The 22,547-nt window shown below is 46.5% G+C and overlaps 2 protein-coding genes across 9 annotated transcripts in view; one reads left to right on the top strand and one right to left on the bottom strand.

The window, feature by feature from the left end:
* The window catches only part of SEMA4D (semaphorin 4D), a 126,700-nt gene extending 125,045 nt beyond the window's left edge, over positions 1 to 1,655 (top strand). Inside the window, exon 19 of the mRNA XM_069573881.1 lies at positions 281 to 1,655. Within this exon, the coding sequence (XP_069429982.1) occupies positions 281 to 307 (27 nt within the window). The 3' untranslated portion in view covers positions 308 to 1,655. The remainder of the gene's footprint in view (positions 1 to 280) is intronic.
* Positions 1,656 to 2,922: 1,267 nt separating this feature from the next.
* Positions 2,923 to 22,547, bottom strand: part of SECISBP2 (SECIS binding protein 2) — a 38,580-nt gene continuing 18,955 nt past the window's right edge. For all 8 annotated transcript variants that reach the window (XM_069573890.1, XM_069573882.1, XM_069573883.1 and 5 more), the window contains 7 exons: positions 14,613 to 14,779; positions 13,754 to 13,901; positions 12,668 to 12,791; positions 11,806 to 12,026; positions 4,967 to 5,121; positions 4,455 to 4,647; positions 2,923 to 3,788 (listed from right to left, as the gene is read on the bottom strand). In XM_069573890.1, the coding sequence (XP_069429991.1) occupies positions 3,685 to 3,788; positions 4,455 to 4,647; positions 4,967 to 5,121; positions 11,806 to 12,026; positions 12,668 to 12,791; positions 13,754 to 13,901; positions 14,613 to 14,779 (1,112 nt within the window). In that variant the 3' untranslated portion in view covers positions 2,923 to 3,684. The remainder of the gene's footprint in view (positions 3,789 to 4,454; positions 4,648 to 4,966; positions 5,122 to 11,805; positions 12,027 to 12,667; positions 12,792 to 13,753; positions 13,902 to 14,612; positions 14,780 to 22,547) is intronic.

Genomic DNA, 22,547 nt, shown 5'->3' with positions numbered 1-22,547 from the left:
CATGTGCTTCCTCCTGTCCCACCAAGCAGTTGTGCTTTCTGAAACCCACACCCCTTCTACCTGTCGCCCTCCAGCCTGGGCGGAGGGAGAGGGGGCTCTTACAGGAAACCAAGTTAGGTGGGCCAGCTGCTTCTAACAGGAGGCCCCCCATGGTCACCCTGACCCCTAGTCCAGAGCTTAGTAGGTCCAGGACCCTGGACCCCACCCCAGGGAGCACATGGGAAGGAGGTTCCAGGCTTTTCTATCCTACCAAGAACTGAAGTCCACGGTGTTCTTTCAGGAAAGCTGTAACCGGGACGCACTCTAGCCACAGGAAGCCGTGCTGACCAGGCTGACCATGCTGCCACCTGCCACGCAGCCCCAGAGGCCGCAGCGCAGTGAGCTCCCTATCCACTGGACACAGCTCTTCGGGTTGCACAGCAGAGAACACGGAGCCCTGAGGGGGCCTGCGCAGTAGCCAGAACGTCTGTTTTAATTAGGTACTTAGATGGGACAGAATGGCCTGTCTGGCAGGAGCAGGAAAGCGAGGTTAACAGGCTATAGACAGGAACTCTGGTTAAGACAGCAGTGTGCATGATGGGTCCTTTTCCAGAAGCACTGTTGTTACACTCCACAGGCCTGAGTTAATTTCGTGTCAGGCAATGGGTTGTCCTTCACACAGCCCAGTGTGAGCTCAGCTCTCATGACTGCTGGTTTTACTGCTCTGGAGCCCCCTTCACACTCAGCTCTGAGAGACAAGGCAGGAAGAACAAGGCTCCAGATGACCAGAATTTGCCTTAAACCTTGAGTGCTGAGGTCCAAACTCAGGCGCTAACTTGGATGGGAGACTTTGTGTTATTATTCACTAATGTCACTGCCTGCTTCCTAAAGCTTCAAGTGTGCACCTGTCCACTCGCAGCCATGGCCCAGGTGTTGAGCCTGTCTGATGGAAAAGCCAGCAGGTCTGCATCTCCTGGGTCCCAGTCACTCTGCTCATGGCAGTACGGGTCTAATGAGGCTACTCTGTCCACGTGCTATGGGGTCCCCAAGTTACTCACACTGCGCCTGGAACCTGCTGTGTATAAATGTGGTGGCCGAGGCTGCTCAGCCTGGAACCTTATAGGCACTGTTTGCAGAATGACTGCTTTTAGTGGAATGTTCATCTATCATAAAACCAAAATCTCTGTTAAATTAAGTGGTACTTCTGATGACCCTAGCAAATGGACATCTCGGCCTCATGACCACAGCCTGTTTCCAGACCCCTTGTTCTGAAGCTGGGTGTCTTTGTTCAAGAGCAGCACACATTTCCAGCCAGTCACCTCCAGGATCCGTTGTAAACAAGGCTTCTGAGGATGGCTGGTTTTGGGGTCAAAGTCATCCTGGTTACCACCGAGCTGCCGGTCCACCTTGTCAACAGAGGCCGAGCTGGATCACAGATCACCCACGATGCACTGTGACAAGACTTTTGGTACAACATCCATCCACTCTCACTGTGGGTCTCTTGTCGGGTGGTTGCTCTGCTCTATGGGCAGGGCCTTCTCCTTGGTGCTAGGATTGGAACAGACACTTGCAGTTATTGTAATATCAGCATGTAGGGTTCTGGTGGGAAAGGTAGTTATGAGGATGAGTTCTGGTTCTTTGAACTGTGGGAAAAAAATAAAAGAGTTCCATTGAAACGTTTGCTCCATGAAGAGTGTCTGTACTCGGGAAGGCTGCCTGCTTCCCGTGGTGCCATCAGCATAGAGTAGGTCACTGTGTCACCTGCAGCAGTGGCCTCTGCCAGGAAAGTGACACCATGCCCTGGCTGCCAGGGCAACCCAACATTAAGTCACACGAGAAGCAAAGCCTCTTAGCAGCTTAATGTGATGTTAAAACCCACCTACTTCGTTCAGCTAATCTGACCACCAGACCCAGAGGCCTTGGGGCTCTAGACAGACAACCTGCATCTCTAGCAAAGACTTTTTAATGTGGGTTTTTTTTTTTTTAATGTATCAGTTTTATAGTTCTAGACTGCTGAATACAGCTGACAAGTTAACTTTCTGCCTGTAGGTTCATTATGGAACCTTTACTCTCAAATAATCTATTTTCAAACCTACCACAGTTGATGGGGACAGTGGGGTGGGGACCCTCCCTGCTGCTGTTCCTTCTGGTGGCCCTAAGGGAGAAACCTGTGACCGGATGGAGAGCTTGCTGGACCAGATTGCATGTTCCTCATTGAAACAGCTCAGCAAGTGTATGAGAGCAGGGTACTCATTGGGAACAACAGATGAAAAGACAGACTGGTACTTTACACAGACAACCTCCACCTCGCCACCAGGCCTGGCCACAGCAGGCTCTTTCCAACTCACTGCGCTGTGCTCCCATCACTCAGTCATGTCCGACTCTTTTTGACCCCAGGGCCTGTAGCCCACCAGGCTCCTCTGTCTGTGGGATTTTTCACACAAGATTACTAGAGGGTGCCGTTTCCTCCTCCTGGGGACTTACCAACCCAGGGACTGATTCCATGTTTCCTGCTTCTCTTGCATTACAAGTGGATTCTTTACCACTGAGCCATGCGGAACGCCCTTCCAACTCGTTACTTCACATTATTTTGCTTCCCACAGGCCACTCACTCACAAAAGTACATCTGCCATGACTGAATTCAACTAACAGCACTTGCAAATCCCACCAGGTACCTTGCTTGCTTGACAAACGCAAAGCAGTCAAAGTCTGATCCTGCTATTTCTCATGTGACCAGCTCGCCAGCAGGCTGGACCAAGGTGGGTCCCGCAACAGGATCTCTAAGGGCTGGAGACTTCACAGTCACTACCTTCGAGATCCAAGAGATATGAGAGCAGCAAACCTCTTCCTGCTCGGCCCCCTTCAGTTCAAAGAAGAGTACCCCCAAAATACAGATCAGGATGTAGGAAGCGCTGATTAGACCAAGGTGACCAGAGTCTCCAGTGAAATTAAATAATCACTCTTTATTCAAAATAAATAAGCCCTCTTACTTACAGGAAAATATGAAAGTAAACTTCTATCCTTCTGGCCTCTAAGAAACCACATTCACAGTATGTTCATTTACAAAAGAAAGAAAATATTTGTAAATTATCAAAACTGAGATTTAGAAACTTCAAAATGTTTCTTTGAAAAATAAACAATAAAAGGAATATTCATGTCAAAAGGTCACAGGTTAGAGAACTGATTTTCCCTCTGAGGCTCATTTTAGCAGACCCTCCAAGCATCCCCAAATCTTCTGGCTAAAAAGCCATATCCTGAGAAAAGTATTCCCCGTACCCCACCCCCACAGCTTCTGCAGGGCTGTGCGGGTCACCGGGACTGGGAACACGGGGTGGAACTACCCCACCTTCGGAGCCACATCGCCTCAGCCCACCGCTGCTTTCCACAAACTAACTTGGCTCAGCTGTCCACAGCAGCAGAGTACTCTGAGTACCACCTTGTCCAGCATTTTCCAGACTCATATTGTGCTCAGAGAGCCGAGGCTGCATCCCAAGGCTTTGTGAGGGTCTCTGCCAGCCTACCGAGTGCCCCTCTGCAGGACTCGCAGCTCTTGGACAGCTACAAACACTGCTGGTTACTTCCCCAGTTGAACAGCCATACACAACGCGAGTAAGTCAACGAAAAACAGAAGAAGAAAAAGGCCCCAAAGTCTTTCAACCCCCCACCCCCACCTCGAATACACAAACACACAGGAACGAACTCTTGTTACAAATTCAAGTTCATCATCTGAGAGGTTGAAGCCTCCAGCGACTCCTCCAGCTCCAGGGCACACCGACTGTACGCTTCCACATGGTTTCTCCAGACTTGAACTGGGAACAAGAAAGCACACCACTAACAGACAGGCAGGATCAGCCAGGGAAAGTGAAGTCGCTCAGCTATGCCCAACTCTTTGCAACCCCGTGGACTGTAGCCCACCAGGCTCCTCTGTCCATGCGATTCTCCAGGCAAGAGTACTGGAGTCGGTTGCCATTGCCTGCTCCAGGGGAATCTTCCCGACCTGGAGATCAAACCCGGGTCTCCTGCATTGCAGGCGGATTGTTTAGCCTCTGGGCCACCATAGTCAGGGAAGTCTCTTGGAAAGCAGGCAGCACACAGCCTGCCCAGCAAACTGGCTCCCTAAGTGGGGCCTGGAAAGGACTTGAGCAAAATTCCCCAACAGCAACCTCCCCCTCGCGAACAGGATCAAGCAGGTCGGTGCATGCTGGCCTTGACAACCACCCACCAGGGGTACAGCTGTCCTCTCAGTTGCCCTCAGGGCGCCATGTGACCCAAGGAAGCTCTGTCTGAGATACCCACTCACCAGCCCTCCCCTCCCGCATCTGAGACCACCTCTTAAACACGGGCCGGGCTTAACAAGGCCTTCTGCAGCTAGTTTCGCCACAGTGGCCGTGCCGCTCTCCCGGGCACCCTGTTCAATCAGCGTCGATGAAGACCTAGAGGACGACGGGCCCCAGCTCCACTCCCCCAGCACTCACTGTAGCGTGGCTCCTCTGTTCCAGCGGGGGCCAGGGGCCTGTCCTCCGCAGGGCAGCTGGGGCCCTGACTGGGCGGGCTGACGGGGACACAGGGCCCGAGCTCACCCAGCGGCTCCTGGCGCGCGTTCTCCAGCATAGTCCTATAGGCCTGCCGGGCCGCCATCGTCAGCTCCACCATCTTGTGGAACTGGTCCTTGAGCAGAAACCAGAGTATAAGTGAGGTCGCCTGCAAACTGGCGAAGGTACCCTCTGCAGGGAAAGGAGGGTTGATGCCCGCCTAGGTACCAGGGGTGTTGCCCTCAGGCCTTCCTGAGGCTCCTCTGTGACACCAGTGAGCCCAGAGCAAAACTGGAATCACACTTCTGGATTTTTAAGGAAACCAGGCCACCGAGGCTACCGCTTTTAAGACTGGGGCCCCTAGGGCTCAGGGCTACTCTGCCAGTGAAGTGCAGACAACCACCATCCCCCCTGACTCCCTCCCAGAGCAAGACAGGCCAGCACCCCCGCCTCACCTGGGCCCCGTCGTAGCTGAAGATGCCCACCACGCTGACGGGAACAGCCTTGTTCAGGCTGCGCCCCAGAGCTTTGCGGTTGAGAGCAAACACAAAGGGGATGTTCTGGTCACAGGCGTAGTCAATGATGGTGTGCAGGGTGTCGTCTAGCCCACCTGCTCGGAGGACAAGGAAAATGACAGGGGAGGGCATCGGAGGAGCACACTGGCGACACTGGCTGCCAAGAGCTTTTCCTGATGGAGGGTGACACTCCCCCCCAGGCCAGGTTTCACCAGGAAAGCCAGTCACTGTGGTGGAAGTACACTATTACCCTTGGCCACATGGAAGAAATCAACTGTTCAAGAGACACTTCTAAAGCAATAAGTCACTATAAAGTAAGTCCACATCAAGCCAGCAGCTGGCACTGTGTGAAACGGGACAAGGAAGCCTTAGTTCGCTGAATACTGTGTGCCAGTCTGGGTCTAATGGCCTTGGGTGGATTGGCTCCTGTATCCTCTCAAAACCCTAAGAGGGGAGGCGGTACCCACTTAAAAAGATGGAAACCCTGAGAGGGGAGGTCCCTGAGTAATCCTACCCTGCCTCCCAGTGAGACAGCCTGGCAGAAGGAGGATGGGGAGGGGAGGGGTGGCACTACAGGCAGAGAGGGTGAAGGAGCTGTGTGTGTGAGTGATGCTCACACAGAGCTGGAAACCAGCAATACCGACAAGCTGTTACCAACAAGAGAATCACATCCGGGCATCTGTGCATGAGTAACATAGAAACCACCCATACACGTGCAAACATCAGCCAGCTAGAACGCAGAATGGGAGAGGTGATTCCACATACAAGTGCAATCAAAGGCTACAACAGGTGACGATAAATGTAGCAAGAAACGTGAGTGATTTACAAAGCAGCCTCAACATGCTAGTGAAATACAAAAGGAAATCTAAGCCAAAGGCATCTATGGTCTTGGGTGGAACGAACGAATATGATCATACGTCAATGCTATGTTAACCTAAAACTTTTTATACTGTAACTTACTCTAAGTGGGACTTTTGAGAAATACAAAATACACAAAATGAGAATGGCCTTTTGAAAAAAGAAATTAATGTCAGGCTAGCATTTCCAGATAGTAAAGCTTTGCCACAGAACTGTGAGAACGTAAATTATGGGATACAGGGTGACAGAATGAAGGCCCAGAAATCATCCAAATGAGTGACACTTAAGCAGGTTGGCAAGAGTCCCCTGAAGCACAGAAGGTGCAAAGAGACAGTGGGGTCAGCCTCTGCAAAAATCCATCTCAGACTAAAATGCATTCTTCCTAAATAAATAAAAACAAAGAAGAACAAGGGAAAAAACTGAATTAAAAAGTTAATAACCCTGGAGTAAGAAGAATAACATAAAACTTAGATGCAATAAAAACAAGAATAAAAAATATCCACATATACACACCCAATCTCTGAATGGCCAAAGAGGCTTACAGAAAAACAGGCACGTGGAAAAATATTCACAATTCTTAACCAAAGTGGCTCATTATTATTTTTAAAAAAAGTATATGTGAATTTAGAAGACTGACCTCCTGAAAGACAAATGGGCAAATAATCAACAATTCACAGAAAATGCCAAGCCCTTAAACAAGTGGAAAGTTGCTCAGCCTTGCCTCACAAGAAAATGCTAACAGAATCACCTGAAGACCGGGAGGCTGGAGGAAGCAGTGTGCCCGCCTGTGGGGGCTGCAGTGCCCCCTAGAGGCAGTGTGGCCCCAGCCCGGTTCCTCTGCAAACTGACCACTTCCTGAGGGAACACACAACATCTACAGGAGAAAGGAAAAATCTCCTAAGATCTCTTATCACCTGGTACCTAATTACATATGATTACCTGATTTTCTTTCAAAAGAACAACTTCTCAAATGCACATCCATCCTTGGATATGCAGATGATATCACTCTAATGGCAGAAAGTGAACAGGAACTAAAGAGCCTCTTGATGAGGGTGAGTAAAACAGCTGGCTTAAAACGCAACATTCAGAAAACTAAGATCATGGCATCCGGTTCCATCACTTCATGGCAAATAGATAGGGGGAAAAAGTGGAAACAGTGGCAGATTTTATTTTCTTGGGCTCCAAAATCACTGTGGATGGTGACTGCAGCCACAAAATTAAAAGATGCTTACTCCTTGAAAGAAAAGCTATGACAAACCTAGACAGTGTATTAAGAAGCAGAAAATCACTTGGCCTGCTAAGGTCCATAGAGTCAAAGCTATGGCTTTTCCGGTAGTCATGTATGGATGTGAGAGCTGGACTATACAGAAAGTTGGTCCATAAAGAAGGTTGAGTACTGAAGAATTGATGCTTTCGAACTATGGTGCTGGAGCATATTCTTGAGAGTCCCTTGAGAACAAGATCAAACCAGTCAATCCTAAAGGAAATCAACCCTGAATATTCACTGGAAGGACTGATGCTGAAGCTAAAGCTCCAATCCTCTGATCATCTGGTTATGATGAGCCAACTCACTGGAAAAGACCCTGATGCTGGGAAAGATTGAGGGCAGGAGGGGAAGGAGGCAACAGAGGATGAGACAGTCGGATGGCATCACTGACTCAATGGACATGTGTTTGAGCAAACTCTGGGAGGTAGTGAAGGACAGGGAAGCCTGGCATGCTGCAGTCCATGGGGTCACAAAGAGCTTGACATGACTTAATGACTGAAAAACAACTGCTTTCGAGGGAACTGGGAATTCATTCCACAGCTGATTTAATAGGGAATTAATGGTTAAGCCCCACATCCTTTTAATCTGTCCATCCCCTCCCCAGATCTACCCGCAGAGATCAAAGGTGATGAGGAAGCAACTTCTGGGGATATGAACTTTTCAGAGAAAATTTACTCCTAGGCAGGTGGGGAAAAGGCGGAGGCAGGACCAGAGGTTAGGTGATGGCTGCGTTCCGTACAGCAAAATGTTTCCAACAGGAGACTGACGACTCTCCTAAACATCAGCTCCGTGGTCTCTCACTCAAGGGTGACTCAGCTTTGTGTCCTCCCCAGCTCAGGAACTGATCAGAGAGGCTATTTGAGCAGTGTGCAGAAAAGAGCTATAACAAGACTGGCCAGATGGCTGCTCTCCTAAAAAAGGCCAGCGTACTTGGCTGACCCTTGGCTGGTGCCTGAACTTGGGCTTTGGGGGTGCCCCTGTGAACCCAGCTGGTAAGAGTGACTACTGTTCCCAAAATGCATCTGCAGGCTACACTAAACACTGGCTTTCCTTCTGCAAGTCTGGTATGTGGGGACCTGCCTGGCAGAGGGTGCCCTTGTGACCATCCCCAATAAAAATCCTGAGTGCTTATCTCTATTGAGCTTCCCTGGTAGATGACATGACACTCTACACGTGTCGTTGCATCTCGTTTTGGGGGATTCAGCCTGTCCTGTCTGACTCCCCCTGGGAGAGGATGCTGCAGGCGTGCACCACTTTTCCTGATGCAGCAGCAGCCAAGTCTCAATGATTTTGCTCAGCCCTGTTCCCTGCCAACCTCACTCATGAGAGCTGAAAAATATCTCCAAGTGCCAGCTTCTCAAAGTTTCACAGCGACACAAAACAAGTAAATGCTATATCTGATCAACAATTCCCATTTAAAGTTTGAGTTCAGAATGATTCGGCAAAATGCCACTCTGAGCAAATAATAGTATTTCAACATAATTCCAGGCCGTAATACTCAATTTTACCTTTAAAATGACCACAATCTATTGGCTGTCTTAACCAAGGAAGAAACATTCCTAGAACATGTAATCAAGTTCCTTATGCCCCAAGGCAAAAAAACAAACAAACAAAAAAGGTAGGAACAAATGAGTAAACAACGTATTTTAAATGCATTAACAAATCCTTAAGATGCCCTCTCAGCTCCATTCTCTGGCATGATCAGATGAGTGGGGGCTTAGAGAAAGAGCAAGGCGGACCACTGACTGAATACACATATTCCCGGTTTTTGGTTTGTCTTTTAAATATGAAAATACACAGGAGACTCTGAGATGAGTAAAAAAATTTTGGAAGCTGAAACACAAACAGGTGACTCAGCTGACCTAAGCCACCAGTGGGAAAACGCCTAGAAGCACCAGTAGAAAAACATCTTTACCCTAGAATTCATCCCCCAGAACTCGGCAACTAACTGGCAGCACCGGGCACTTGAGACAGTTGTGGAATTCAGATGAGGTGACAGCAAGCTGGTGTCCAGACCCACTTCACTCAACCAACACCCTGATGCTGGGCCTGCGGTGCAGCAGGGCGGCAGGTCTGCAGGACACTGGGCCCACACTTTTAACTGTGAATGTCAGGATAAGGTCATGGTCATAGGGTAGAGGTCAAGGCCTCCACCCCTTCACCCCAGACTCCCAGCAGAAAGTAAGAGAGTACTTCCCCAGGAAATGTGGCATCAGAGATGCACCCAGTATGGTGCTTTTCAACAAAGCAGCAGCCCAGTTGCCATCCCACAGCAGAGGCTCTAGCCTGGGGTCTCTGAAGTGGCAGCAGCAACTAAGAACTTCCTAGAAATACAAATTTTGGGGTCTGCTGGACCTGCTCAGGGAGAAACTCTGAAGTCTATGTTTTCATCAGCTTCCCAGGTGACTCACTACAGTTCGAGAACCACTGCTCTCAAAGGCAGCTCACAGCCTTTAAGTGCTAGCCTCATCCCCAGAATTCTAGTCAGCTTTGTTGTTGCTTGGTCACTTGTTGAGTCCAACTCTTTGTGACCCACTAGACTGTAGCCCACCAGGCTCCTCTGTCCATGGGATTCCCCAGGCAAGAATACTGGAGTGGGTTGCCATTTCCTACTCTAGGGGATGTTCCCGACCCAGGGATCGAACCCAAGTCTTCGGCACTGGTAGGGGGATTCACTCAGCCACCAGGGAAGTCCCTAGTCAGCTTTAGCAGCTGCTAAAGACAAACAGACAAAGAGACCTGGGCATCTGCAGAAACCTCCACCGTGAGCTCAAAAAGCAAACCACCTCGGCAGGGAGGCTGTGCAGGGGGAAGAGACCCTCACATCACTATGATTCTCAGGGAGGAAACGCATCCACAAAGCAACCGCTACAAACACAGGAACTTTGGAGAACAATAAAAACAGCTCCCAGAAATTAAAAATAACAGCAGAAATGAAAGATTAAGACGCATAACTGAAGAATCCTTACAGAAAACAGAACTGAAGAGCTGAAAAGAAGAAAACTAACAGGTGGATGACAGTGCAGGAGACCCAGCATCCGGGCAACACAGTTCTGGGGGAGCCGAGAGAGGACCAACAGGAGGGAGAGTCAGAGCACAAACCCCGCAGCATGTCCCAGGACTGAGCGCACTGCCTGTACGCCGTCCCACCCCCCAGAACCCTGGGCACAGGAGAGTTCCCACAAGCTTCCAGAGAGAAGGGAGAAAAGAAATAAAGGTCAGAAATTGGAAAGACTGGATTTCAAGCACCATCTTCTAGATGTCCCGCCATTTTCTCCTCATAAGCCACTGACGCGGGGATGCACACGCCCCAAGACAAGGGAGTATGTGAGAGCCAACAACCACCACAGCCCACCAGAAGACACATCCCCAGCATGACAGCTGCATGGGAGGCACAGAGCTAGAATGGCCCCCGAGGAGCTGCAGAGTGCCTGAAGCACCCACTACTTTAAGGGGGCAGGCAGGCAGCTGGCTGAGAGCTTGAGGGGTGATTCATGTAAAGCCCAGCGTCTGCCATGGGATTGTGGTCGAGACACCGCCAGCGTACAACCAAAGGGACGAACCTGAGAGCCCTTTCCAATGGCAGGGACTGGACTGCCTCCAGCTAGGACGGGGATGAGTTCACGGGGCTGGCCATGAGCAGGTCCAGCTGCTGCCCAAGGGCCCCTGGATGCTGCAGCAAGTCAGGAAACCTCAAGTGTTCAGACTGGAAACAGCAACCGGAAAGACTCAGCGCTGGGATCTGGACTGGTTCCCTGAAAGCGCTGTTCCAGCCAAGTGGAATTCTACACCATGGGAGAGAGCAATGGGACCAGAGGAGGAGTCTGAATGTTTAGACTAAGATGGAAGACCAGTGTCTGAGTGATGGCATCCTGCTCCTAACAGCCCCTCTGCTGAGCACCCCAAGAGGATACAAAGTGGGTCAGCTGAGGGCCAGGGAGATGTCAGACATCTGTCTGTTGGTCACCTCACCCAGCACATCACATGCCAAAAAAGAGAACCAACCTTCCAGCATCAGTAAGATGGCCAAGGGCTTGGACAAACCCACACCTTTAGTAAGTGAACAGACGAGTTAGTCACACATGGAAGAAAAGCTTAATGCAGGGACTGCCTAGCTGCCAGTCACGAAATCTCTGCGATATGAGGGACCACCCCTCCAGCTCCGAGGCAAGCAGCATGGCACCTGGCCTGCTGCACGAGATGACACACCCTCTCTGGTCCGCGTGGGCCAGCCTGAGCCTTGTGTGAAGACCGCAGGGGCCCAGCTGCTCAGAGTGATCACTTGGTGATCCAACCAACTTAGAAACAAGTATGTAAAGCAGCCAGCCAGTGGGGATTTGTTCTATGACGCAAGGAGCTCAACCTGGTGCTCTGTGACAACCCAGAGTGGTGGGATGGTTTGGGGTGGGAGGTGGGAAGGAGGTTCAAGAGGAAGGGGACATACGTATACCTATGGCTGATTCATGTTGATGTGTGACACAGAACTGTAAAGCAATTCTCCTCCAACTAAAAATAAATTAAAAAAAACTCAACTAAAAGAAAATGAAGCAAACTGCACTTCCAAGGTCCCCAACCCCAAGTGGCTGATGGGGCTGTGGGGGCCAGAGGGCATGAACGCCAGGAGCCACAACCCAGGGACACACGGTACCCTTACCTTTCGACTGTATCTTCTCACAGTTTGGAGAGATGATGATGCATTTCAACTTTCTGAGCTTCAGATGTTTGAGGACTTCCCTCAGCCCCAACACAAGTCGGCGTTTGGCCTTAGCCTTCACTGGATCTTTCTGGTACATACGATCTTGGAAACGCACCAGCTCTTTCAGCAGGTCCGTAACACAGGCGTCAACTTCTTTACTGAGCATTTGGCTGCAGTAGCTGAAGGGAACATTAGACATGGTCACCTTTCCTCTGGCTGTGACAGTCTAGCGTGCTGCTCCCGGCAGGCCTCAGAGGAGGTGTGGGCAGTTCGGCTCCTCTCAAGAAATCATGCTTTTGATGAGTAATGCCAGTCAAAAAGGTAGGATTCTGACCGACAGAATTTTATAAAAGATATGGATAGAGGCATCCTCCTCAACCCCAACCACAAGGGACAAAGACTTCTGGGCCCCACATCCCCAGGGCAGCCACTCCTGGGCACCTCTCCTCGTGAAGACAAACATCTACAGAGTCTACCCTGAAGAAAAGTGGGAGGGAAAGAGGCAGAGCACCCTAAGAAATTACACACAGAAAGGGACATCACATCATGAGCTGTCACCCTACTACCCGTTCCCAATCACAAAAGTGGCTTCAAGGGCACCTCTGGGATCACGGAATGAGGACAGAGACCTGTCGTGAGCAGATTATGTAGCCCTGGCATGTGTTAAGACCAGGTCCTAGCCACCTTCCACCAGGAGGACACAGCACCATGGCCCAGCTTTACTGTGCTGAGCATGGCGGGTAAAGAACTCGAGGCCCAAGATCAGACTGAGCACAGCGCCCCAGGTCCCGCAGTGAGCCCAATGCCCTGGCTCACTCACTCCCGGAACCGCCGGCTGTGGATCTTGGGGCAGGCCTCCGTCTCCTTCTGGGGCTCAGCTCCCGGCTGCTCCTCTGACTTGCTCTCCGCCACAGGAACACAGGACACAGACTCTTTCATTTCCCCTGGAGTTTCAGAGAAAGAAGTTACAGCAGGGCCCCTGCAGGGCTCAGTGCACAGACTGAGGGGCTTGGGGCAGGAAACGCGACAGTGCCTCCACAACAGCGTCGTCAGAGCACCCGGGCTCAGCGGCTGGCCTCTCCGCCACCCATGGGTGTAACTCATAAAACCCTGGGTAGCCTGTGTGGCAGGGGCCTCTAGGCTGGATGGCAGTGGACTCAAGCTGGAGATGCACCAGGGGGAAATTCCAGCAGGAGGTGTGCTCGCATTTCTTATATACACCCCAAGCTGCCACAGCATCTCTGCTTCTAACGGAGCCCATGTGGAAACTCACACAACACCCACGTGCCACCTGGCATGTTTGTACACCTGAATGCTATGCCACACTGACAATTAGGAACTACTTTTACAGGCCACATACTGCCAGCCAGAATAACACCTAAGATTCCACTGGAATGAAGCCTGAAAGCTCATGGGTGAACTGCAGACAGGGGTGAGGCCTTGGACCAGAATCATGGGGACTGGGGGGGCATTCTGCTTCTGAACTGGGTATGATCTGTGTACTGTTCTGAAAGGATAATAAAAAGCTACTTAACCCATTTCTTTTGGAATGACACCATGTCTCACACACTTGTGGGCAAGCAGCTTTGCAGTTAACGGTGTTAATTCTCATGGCCATTTCAAACTGCAAGGACCATTGAGTATTACACACATCAAGCTCAGGGGCTTCACCCCTTTATCTCTCACAGCCCCGAAAAGCAGAGGCACCAGAAGCTCCACTTGTTCACAGGGAGGTCCTCTTACTGTCAAGTTAGGACACTGAAAAACGTCTGCATTCCCAAAGCTCAAGGCCCACTTGCCTTTACCACACAGGGACCAGGGCTGGGCAAAGGCCAGACAATTGGCTGTGTACATGGTTACTCCCGCCGAGGGATTCTTTAAGAAGCAAACCAGTGGAACTCAATACCTAACACGTCAGGCGGCCTGAGGAGCTGGTCGTCACCGCCGCTCTCTTCATCTTGCACATCCTGCACGTCGTCACTGGGAAAAGCTGGGCTCAGAGCATTTTCTTGGAGACGCTGCTGCTTTCTCTCTTGCCGTTCTTTCAAAATAATCTTTAAAATTAAATAAACGACTGAAACACCTAAACACTCACATCTGAAAATAAGCTCTTCTGTGAAATAAGCCACCCACATTCAGCTGGCTGGCACTGTGCCTATTTGTGCCCTTACTTCCCCCGCCGCCTGCCCCCTCCCTGTGAGCAGCCCAATCCTCTCACCCGTGGCCCAGGAACAGCAGGCTCCCCTGGGGAAACAGAGCAGCGCATATGAGACCTGGGCTCTGATGCAACTGTGCAGCTCAATCTGACCCCAGGCAAGGCACGCCTTCCTCCATCTGAGACTCACCATACCCCACAGGCTGCTTTGAGAGTTAAATCAAAGACATGTGTCAGGAAGTGTCCAATATTTACCAAATCAGAGCATCAGACACAATGCCTCGGGGTTAAGATGAGGGTAAAAAATGTAAAGGAGAACAGACTCCCCCCATTTCTGGATTTCTGTCCACGTCACTCCGAAGTATGGACATGAATATGTATGAAATGAATAAATAAATAAGGCCTCCCCCTCCAGCAGCTGAGGTGCTCTGCACACCATGAGGGAGAGCGAGGAATCACCTTTCAGAGAATTATGCTTGCATCTTGATTAAAAGCAGGTTCAAATGAGAGTAAATGTTAAAAATCTAAAAACTAAGAGTCGAAAGAAGTAGAATGGATACAGCAGCCTACAAGTTTACTCGCGCCCGATTTCAAACAAAACGCCACACACCTTCTTCAACGGGGTTGGCTTCTTGGCCTTGGGGACCTCCCTCTGCTTTCCTTTCTTCGTCATGGGGGAGGTGGAGTCTAACGGGTTGTGCGGGGTCTTCACCTGGGCAAGGCGGTGGCCCTTCTTCCCTGACATGGAGTCTTTGGAGAGGACGGGCACTGCCCCAACTGCAACACAGCAGGGACACACAGCTCAGGCTGCCGCCCACCACCTGCCAGGCTCCACAGGCAGGCTCGCTGCAGATCTGTCTCAGGAGCTCCCTGTGCCGCCCACCCATCCCCACAACCTTCCTCATCCCCATCAAACTGTCCCTGAGGGAACCAGCTTCCTATCCCCATAATCAAACCTCAACCTCAATCAAAATCAAACATTTTTCAGCTAAGTCTGATGATGTGTTTGGGTCTCATTTTTTGATGAAGAGCTTTTCCAGGTAGCTTGCCCCTTTTACTCCATGATTTTCAGCTTACCTTGCCTTTGCAGAAGTTGGCCACTGGCTTCCTTCTACCTCATGTTTATATATGTATACCTTCTACCTCATTATCTTAAAAGGCCCCTTAAGATCCTAGCAATATTTCGAGTCGATTCTCTTCAGTTTTCTAGACCTACGTTCCTAAATTCCCTGCAGAGTAAATACATGATCACAATCACTGCTCCAAACACTTCCACTGCACACTGTGGTTCTGCTCTACTTCCCATCTTGTTCCTGTTCCAAGGGAATAGTTAATTTGTGCCTACTTTCCCCCAACTTTTTAATTAGGAAAACTTCTAAACACACACCAAATAAAAGAGAATGTATAACAACAAACCCATGTCTTCACTGTCCGGCTTCAACAACCGTCAGTGTTTTTCCAAATATATTTTACCCACCCTCCTCAATTTCGGTACATGTTTTTAAAGTACTGCAAAGACACAGGAGTGACTCCTGGAAAGGTGACCCAAAAACAAGAAAACAACAACTAGGCAGAGACATCAGCAACCGCACACTGTGGGGAAGGCAGCAACCAGACTCAGACCAGGCAGTTCCTTACACAAGACAAAAAGCACCCCAACACAACCACTTTCAGAAGGAAAAAATAAAATACCCAGTTGCAACAATGTACTAACTAAAAGTCACTATTCAACAAAAAATTGTGAAACTTTCCAAGAAACAAGAAAGTATAACCCACCCTAAAGAAAAAAGGAAGTTAACAGAAACTGTCTTTGAGTGAGTGCCCCCAGCTGACCAAGAAATGAAGGCAACTGTGAGACTAGATAATAAACCCAAAATTTCAATAAATACAAATAATAAAGGAGAAAGGCTCAACAGAAGATTGGAAATGGTAGAAAAATCAATGAACTTGAAGACAAATCAACAGAAACCATTCAATTTAAAGAAAAGATTTTAAAAGAGCCTCCAGAGACCTGTGGGGCAACAACAAGTATACTAGTGTATATATATAATGTGAGTGCCAGGAGAGGAAAGAGAAAAGAAAATATTTTGAAGAAATAATGACCCTAAACTTCCCAAATTCAATGAATATTTCAACTGACAAGCTCAAAATAGGATAAATATTACTCAACCAAACGTAGGACGTATACAGAGATTCCCACATAGAAACATCATAGTCAAACTGCTGAAGGTCAAAACAAAAACGGCAAGGGAAAAACAAACATCACAGAAAGTGCAACAACAAGACAAGTAATCTCACTGGCAACAATGGAGGCAGGAGGGCAATGGAATGACATTCAAAGAAGTGAGGGGGAAAACCTGTCAATCAAGAATTCTATATCCAGTGAAACTATCCTTCAAAAAACGAATCTAAAATATAGACGTTTCTAGGTAAACAAGGACTGAATTTGTTGCTTGATTTATTTATTTATAAGCAACTACTTACTTTCTTACTTTTAAGAAATTTAATTTTTTTAAGTAAAGGAAAAAAATCAAAGGAATCAAAATGGTACCATGTATTTATTTAACATAAAAGAAAACAGTTAAAGAGGAACAGAGGAATAAAAAGACATGAAAGAATCAGAAAAAAAAAAAAGTAATAGCAGTAAATCCAACCACTGTAACAATAGCATTAAACGTGAATGAACAAAGCACAATACTCAATAAGGAAGAGATTTTTAGCCTGGATTAAACAGAAAGCTCTAACTATAAGCTGTCTACCAGAAACACATCTTAAAGACACTGGTAGGTGGCCAAAGTTACTCTTCCCTATGCTGCTGGTAAAAGCATTCACCTCCTCATTAATCTGCTCAGCCAGTTGGGAAGACCAAACCTGGGCTTCAGAATAGATATAAGCCACCAAAGGCCTTTAAGTTGTGTTCTGGCAAGAAAGCCCCTTGTAGGAGTATTTGGTACTGGAAAAGGTCAGTTTTCATTCCAATCCCAAAGAAAGGCAATGCCAAAGAATGCTCAAACTACCGCACAATTGTACTCATCTCACACGCTAGTAAAGTAATGCTCAAAATTCTCCAAGCCAGGCTTCAGCAATACGTGAACCGTGAACTTCCAGATGTTCAAGCTGGTTTTAGAAAAGGCAGAGGAAACAGAGATCAAATTGCCAACATCTGCTGGATCATGGGAAAAGCAAGAGACTTCCAGAAAAACATCTATTTCTGGCATTATTGACTATGCCAAAGCTTTTGACTATGTGGATCACAATAAACTGTGGAAAATTCTGAAAGAGATGGGAATACCAGACCACCTGACCTGCCTCTTGAGAAACCTGTATGCAGGTCAGGAAGCAACAGTTAGAACTGGACATGGAACAGACTGGTTCCAAATAGGAAAAGGAGTGTGTCAAGGCTGTACATTGTCACCCTGCTTATTTAACTTATATGCAGAGTACATCATGAGAATTGCTGGGCTGGATGAAGCACAAGCTGGAATCAAGACTGCCGGGAGAAATATCAATAACCTCAGATATGAAGATGACACCACCCTTGTGGCAGAAAGTGAAAAGGAACTAAAAAGCCTCTTGATGAAAGTGAAAGTGGAGAGTGAAAAAGTTGGCTTCAAGCTCAACATTCAGAAAACTAAGATGATGGCATCTGGTCCCATCACTTCATGGGAAATAGATGGGGAAACAGTGGAAACAGTGTCAGACTTTATTTTTTGCACCATCACTGCAGATGGTGACTGCAGCCATGAAATTAAAAGATGCTTACTCCTTGGAAGAAAAGTTATGACCAACCTAGAGAGCATATTGAGAAGCAGAGACATTACTTTGCCCACTAAGGTCCGTCTAGTCAAGGATATGGTTTTTCCTGTGGTCATGTATGGATGTGAAAGTTGGACTGTGAAGAAAGCTGAGCACTGAAGAATTGATGCTTTTGAGCAGTCGTGTTGGAGAAGACTCTTGAGAGTCCCTTGGACTGCAAGGAGATCCAACCAGTCCATTCTGAAGGAGGTCAGCCCTGGGATTTCTTTGGCGGGAATGATGCTAAAGCTGAAGCTCCAGTACTTTGGTCATCTGATGCAAACAGCTGACTCACTGGAAGACTCTGACGCTGGGACAGATTGGGGGCAGGAGGAAAAGGGGACGACAGAGGATGAGATGGCTGGATGGCATCACTAACTTGATGGACGTGAGTCTGATTGAACTCTGGGAGTTGGTGATGGACAGGGAGGCCTGGCGTGCTGCGATTCATGGGGTCGCAAAGAGGCGGACAGGACTGAGTGACTGAACTGAACTGAACTGAATCTAAAAATAAAGAGAAACTGAATTCCTCTTAGCTAATTTTTACTTTTTCTGGTAAGAACGGTTCCATTACTGATGATGGACATGTCAGTATCTGGGCATTACTGCAATCTGTGGCCAAAACATCCTTTCAATACTATCAAAATCCAACAACCCAATAATCAACCTTACAATCTAACACCCTCAAGCTACTTAAAAATATCATCTGACTGAGGGCCCCTACTTCTTGCCAAATTGTCTCGGACTTCATATACAATTCCATCTAAAAAGGTCCAACTTGAATCTAGCTGCAAAAGAGCCACTTTATATAGCCTCAGAGGTAGTTCCCTCACTTTTCTTGCTTTTACCTTTGGCTGGAGGTCTAGAACATTCAGTTAGTAGCTCACATGCTTCCCTGCAGGCTCCCCAAGAAACTACATTTTTCAGAATCAGAGGTTGGCCAAGCACTTTCCTGACTTTTCTGGAAAGGCCAACACTGCAGACCTTTCCCAAACAGACGCTGAGCAAAGTAAATTTGAAGGAGGAATACCTAAGAAGGCAGTGATCCTAAGCTTTGATACATTTAAGATTTATTCATACATGTGATGTATGATCCTGAAATGAAAAAAATCACCAAAATCATTGAGGAGGAAATTTAAATACAGACTGGATACAAGATACTAACAAAAAAATAATTTTTATTGTTATTAGAAGGGAGAATGGCAGAATGGATCAATTAAAAATAAAATCACCATCAATTAGAGATACTGACTGATGTATTTCCAGGTTAAATGACATGATGTCTACAAGTACTTCAGGGGAAAATAACAGAGTTCCAGATGCAACAGGACTGGCAAAATGTTGGTAACTGATGGAGCTGGGTAATGGGCATATGGTGGCAGTCTTTATCATATTCTACTTTTGACTATGTTTTAAATGTTCCACCACAAAAAGTGAAAAACAAGGACAAAACAAAACCAAAAGTCCCACTGTGTGCTTGTTAAAAACACCTATTGCCCATCCCATACCAAGTGGTTCTAACTGTACCACATCAGAGGTGTTCCCAGAACCTGCACTTTCAGCTTGCTCCCAAGTAGTGCCATTGCTGGCAGTCCTGGTGATACTGCATGAAAAATAAATACTGGGTTCAGGGACACGCTGTCAACTGGTGCCTCAGCCACTGTATACTTGGACTAAATTAATTGCATTCACACACTTTAAATTTGTACTCTGGGCTTTTAATTAAGGTCACTATGAAACTCATTAAGACTTACTTCTGGTATACCTATGAGAAGGCTATTTAGGAAACTTCTGACTATACCATTCAGCAGCCCATATAAAATAATCCATATGAGAAACAGCATTTAGAATTTTAGAATTTTCAGCTTCAAAAAACTTCCACCTCCACCAACAAACTAAGATTTCATTTATATTAAGTTCTAGGGCAGGAAAAAACAGTCTATGGCAGGAAATGGCAGAAAAAACAATCAGGGCCTTGGCTGCCTGCAAGTAGCAGCAGGGACTGACTGGGATGGGAAGGGGCTGGAATTTCAAAGGTGATGATGATGTTCTACACAGCCAGAAGTTTGGGTTACAAAGTTATATATTTGCCAGAACTCTTAAAATGATACATCTAAGATCTGTGCATGTCATTAAACGCATATTTTGCCACCAAAGGAAAATAGGAATCACAAATACTGAACTCTATTAATGATATGCATGCTTGGGAGTAAAATAGACTGATGTCTGCAAGTTACTTTGAAATGCAGCAAAAATAAAATACAAGTAAATTGATATTGGATAAACTGATGGATAGATTGGGATCAGCAAACTTCCTTAAAGGGCCAGAGAGTAAATATTTTAAGCTAATGAGCATACGTATTTCAACACTCATATGCCATTCTAGTTCAAAAGCAGCCACAGATAATACTTAAATAAATGTGTGTTGGTTGTGTTCTAATAATACAAGTATCCAGGTTGCTTCCCAGGTGGTGTGGTGGTAAAGAATCCATCTGCCAATGCAGGGGACACAAGAGACATGGGTTTGACCCCTGGGTCGGGAAGATCCCAAGTAGGAAATGGCAATCCAATCCAGTATTCTTGCCTGGAAAATTCCATGGACAGAGGAGCCTGGTGAGCTTACAGTGCACACACACACTCTTTGTATGTGTGCAAAGAGTCAGACACAACTGAGCACGCATACACACTCACAGCCAGCAGGATATAGTTGGCTGACCTCTGGAAAAGTTATGTGACTGAGAAAATTAGGAACAACTGTACAGTCTAGGTGGTGAGTACATGGGTATTCACTGCATGATTTTATTCAGCTTTTCCAGATGCTTCAAAATTTCTGGAAAAAACAAAAATATTCTATTTCCCTTCCCTTGAGGAAACAAATTATGTTTATCCTTTCTAGGATTGATGCCATAGTAAAATTATCACCAGAAAGTGAAAGTGAAGTCATTCAGTCGTGTCCAACTCTTTGAGACCCCATGGACTGTAGCCTACCAGGCTCCTCCATCCGTGGGATTCTCCACGCAAGAATACTGGAGTGGGTTGCCATTTCCCTCTCCAGAAGGAGGGGTTTATAAGTAAAATTACACGATGAACTGCTTTAAAATGCTTCAGGAAAAAAAAAAGTAAGCTTCATCATTTCCTGGATCCTATTTTTCACTTTTAAACCACCTCAGAGAGAAACATATCTACAAGACTATGGTGGCAAATGAACATTATTTCTTTGCATGACATATTACCAATTTTAACTGTCTTGGCTCTCAGGCATGATTCAGAGAAAATGACTACATCACTAAGGAGTTAACACTGCCACCTGCTGTGTTCCCATGGACAAGCAGGTTAATTCATTTCTACCAAATGCAGCTTTATAACCTGCACAGAGTACTTATAAGATTTTCACCAGGTTGTCACATCCAGTGGAAAACCCATCTTTTAATAAAACCTATTTCTTAAAATCATCACACTTAATTAACTTCAAAATTTTTGTGGTAAAAACATATAAAACCCACTATTTTAACCATTCTTCACTTCACAATTCAGTGGCATCAATTATGTTCAAAATATTGTTGCAACCATCACCACTACCCATTTCCAAAGCTTTTTCATGCCCCAGAATAAAAATCTGTCCCCATTAAACAGTAACTACTCATTCCCTATTCCCCTCAACCCCTGGTAACCTCTAATCTACATTCTTTCTACAATAGAATTTCCTGCCATTTTAAGGTTGAGTATTCCATTATATGTATATACCACCTTCTGTTTACCCATTCATCTGTTGATACACATGTGGGCTGCTTACACCTTTGGACTACTACAAATAATGCTGCTATGAATACTGGTGTACAAGTGACTGAGTTTCTGTTTTTAATTCTTTTGGATACATTCAGACCAGGGCACCTGCTAGGTCACGCAACAACTCTCTACTTAGCGTTCTAGAATCTCCAAACTGTTTTCCAACTACACCATTTAATGTTTTCATCAGCAACAGTTCCAGTTTCTCCAAATCCCCACCAACACTTGTTGTTTTCCACATTTCTGATTAGTTATCATAGTAAGTTTGAAGAATTACCTCCAACGTAGTTTTAACTTGTATTTCTCTAATGATTAATGGTGTTGAGTATCTTGTTGTGTATTACTGGCCATATGCGTATCTTCTAATGGGGAAATGTCTTTCAAGAGCTTTGCCCATTTTGTAATAAGAGTTATTGAACTATAGGAATTCCTATATATTTGTATATTAAATGCTTATAAGATAATTGATTTTTAAATATGTTCTCCCATGCTGCAAGTTGTTTTCTTACTGTCTTGATAACATCATTTGGTACAAGTTTTCAATTTTTATGAAATCCAATTTACCTATTTTTGCTTTTGTTGTTTGTGCTTTTGGAGTCCTTTCTGAAACTGCATCATCTAATCCAAGGTCATGAAGATTTATCCTGTTTTATTTATTCTAACAGTTTCAAGGTTTTAGCTCATATTTTAAATGTGATCCATTTTGAGTTAATTTTTGTATATGGTGTGAGGTTAACAGTACTACTTTATTGTTTTAGCATATGGAAATGCTAAAATAGTTGTCCTAGTACCATTTTTTAAGCGATTGTTCTTTGTCCTTTTAATAAACAACACTCCTAATCAAAAATTCACTAGTCACAGATATGTGTGTTTATTTCTGGATTCTCAATTCTATTCCACTGGTCTACATCTATCCTCATTCCAGCACCACACTATTTTGATTATATATCAATAACTTTTGATT

The sequence above is a fragment of the Ovis canadensis genome, chromosome 2 (assembly GCF_042477335.2).
Source record: "Ovis canadensis isolate MfBH-ARS-UI-01 breed Bighorn chromosome 2, ARS-UI_OviCan_v2, whole genome shotgun sequence".
Classification (NCBI taxonomy): domain Eukaryota; kingdom Metazoa; phylum Chordata; class Mammalia; order Artiodactyla; family Bovidae; genus Ovis; species Ovis canadensis.
The sequence above is the reverse complement of the archived record's forward strand: the minus strand, read 5'-3'. Positions and strand labels throughout refer to the sequence as shown.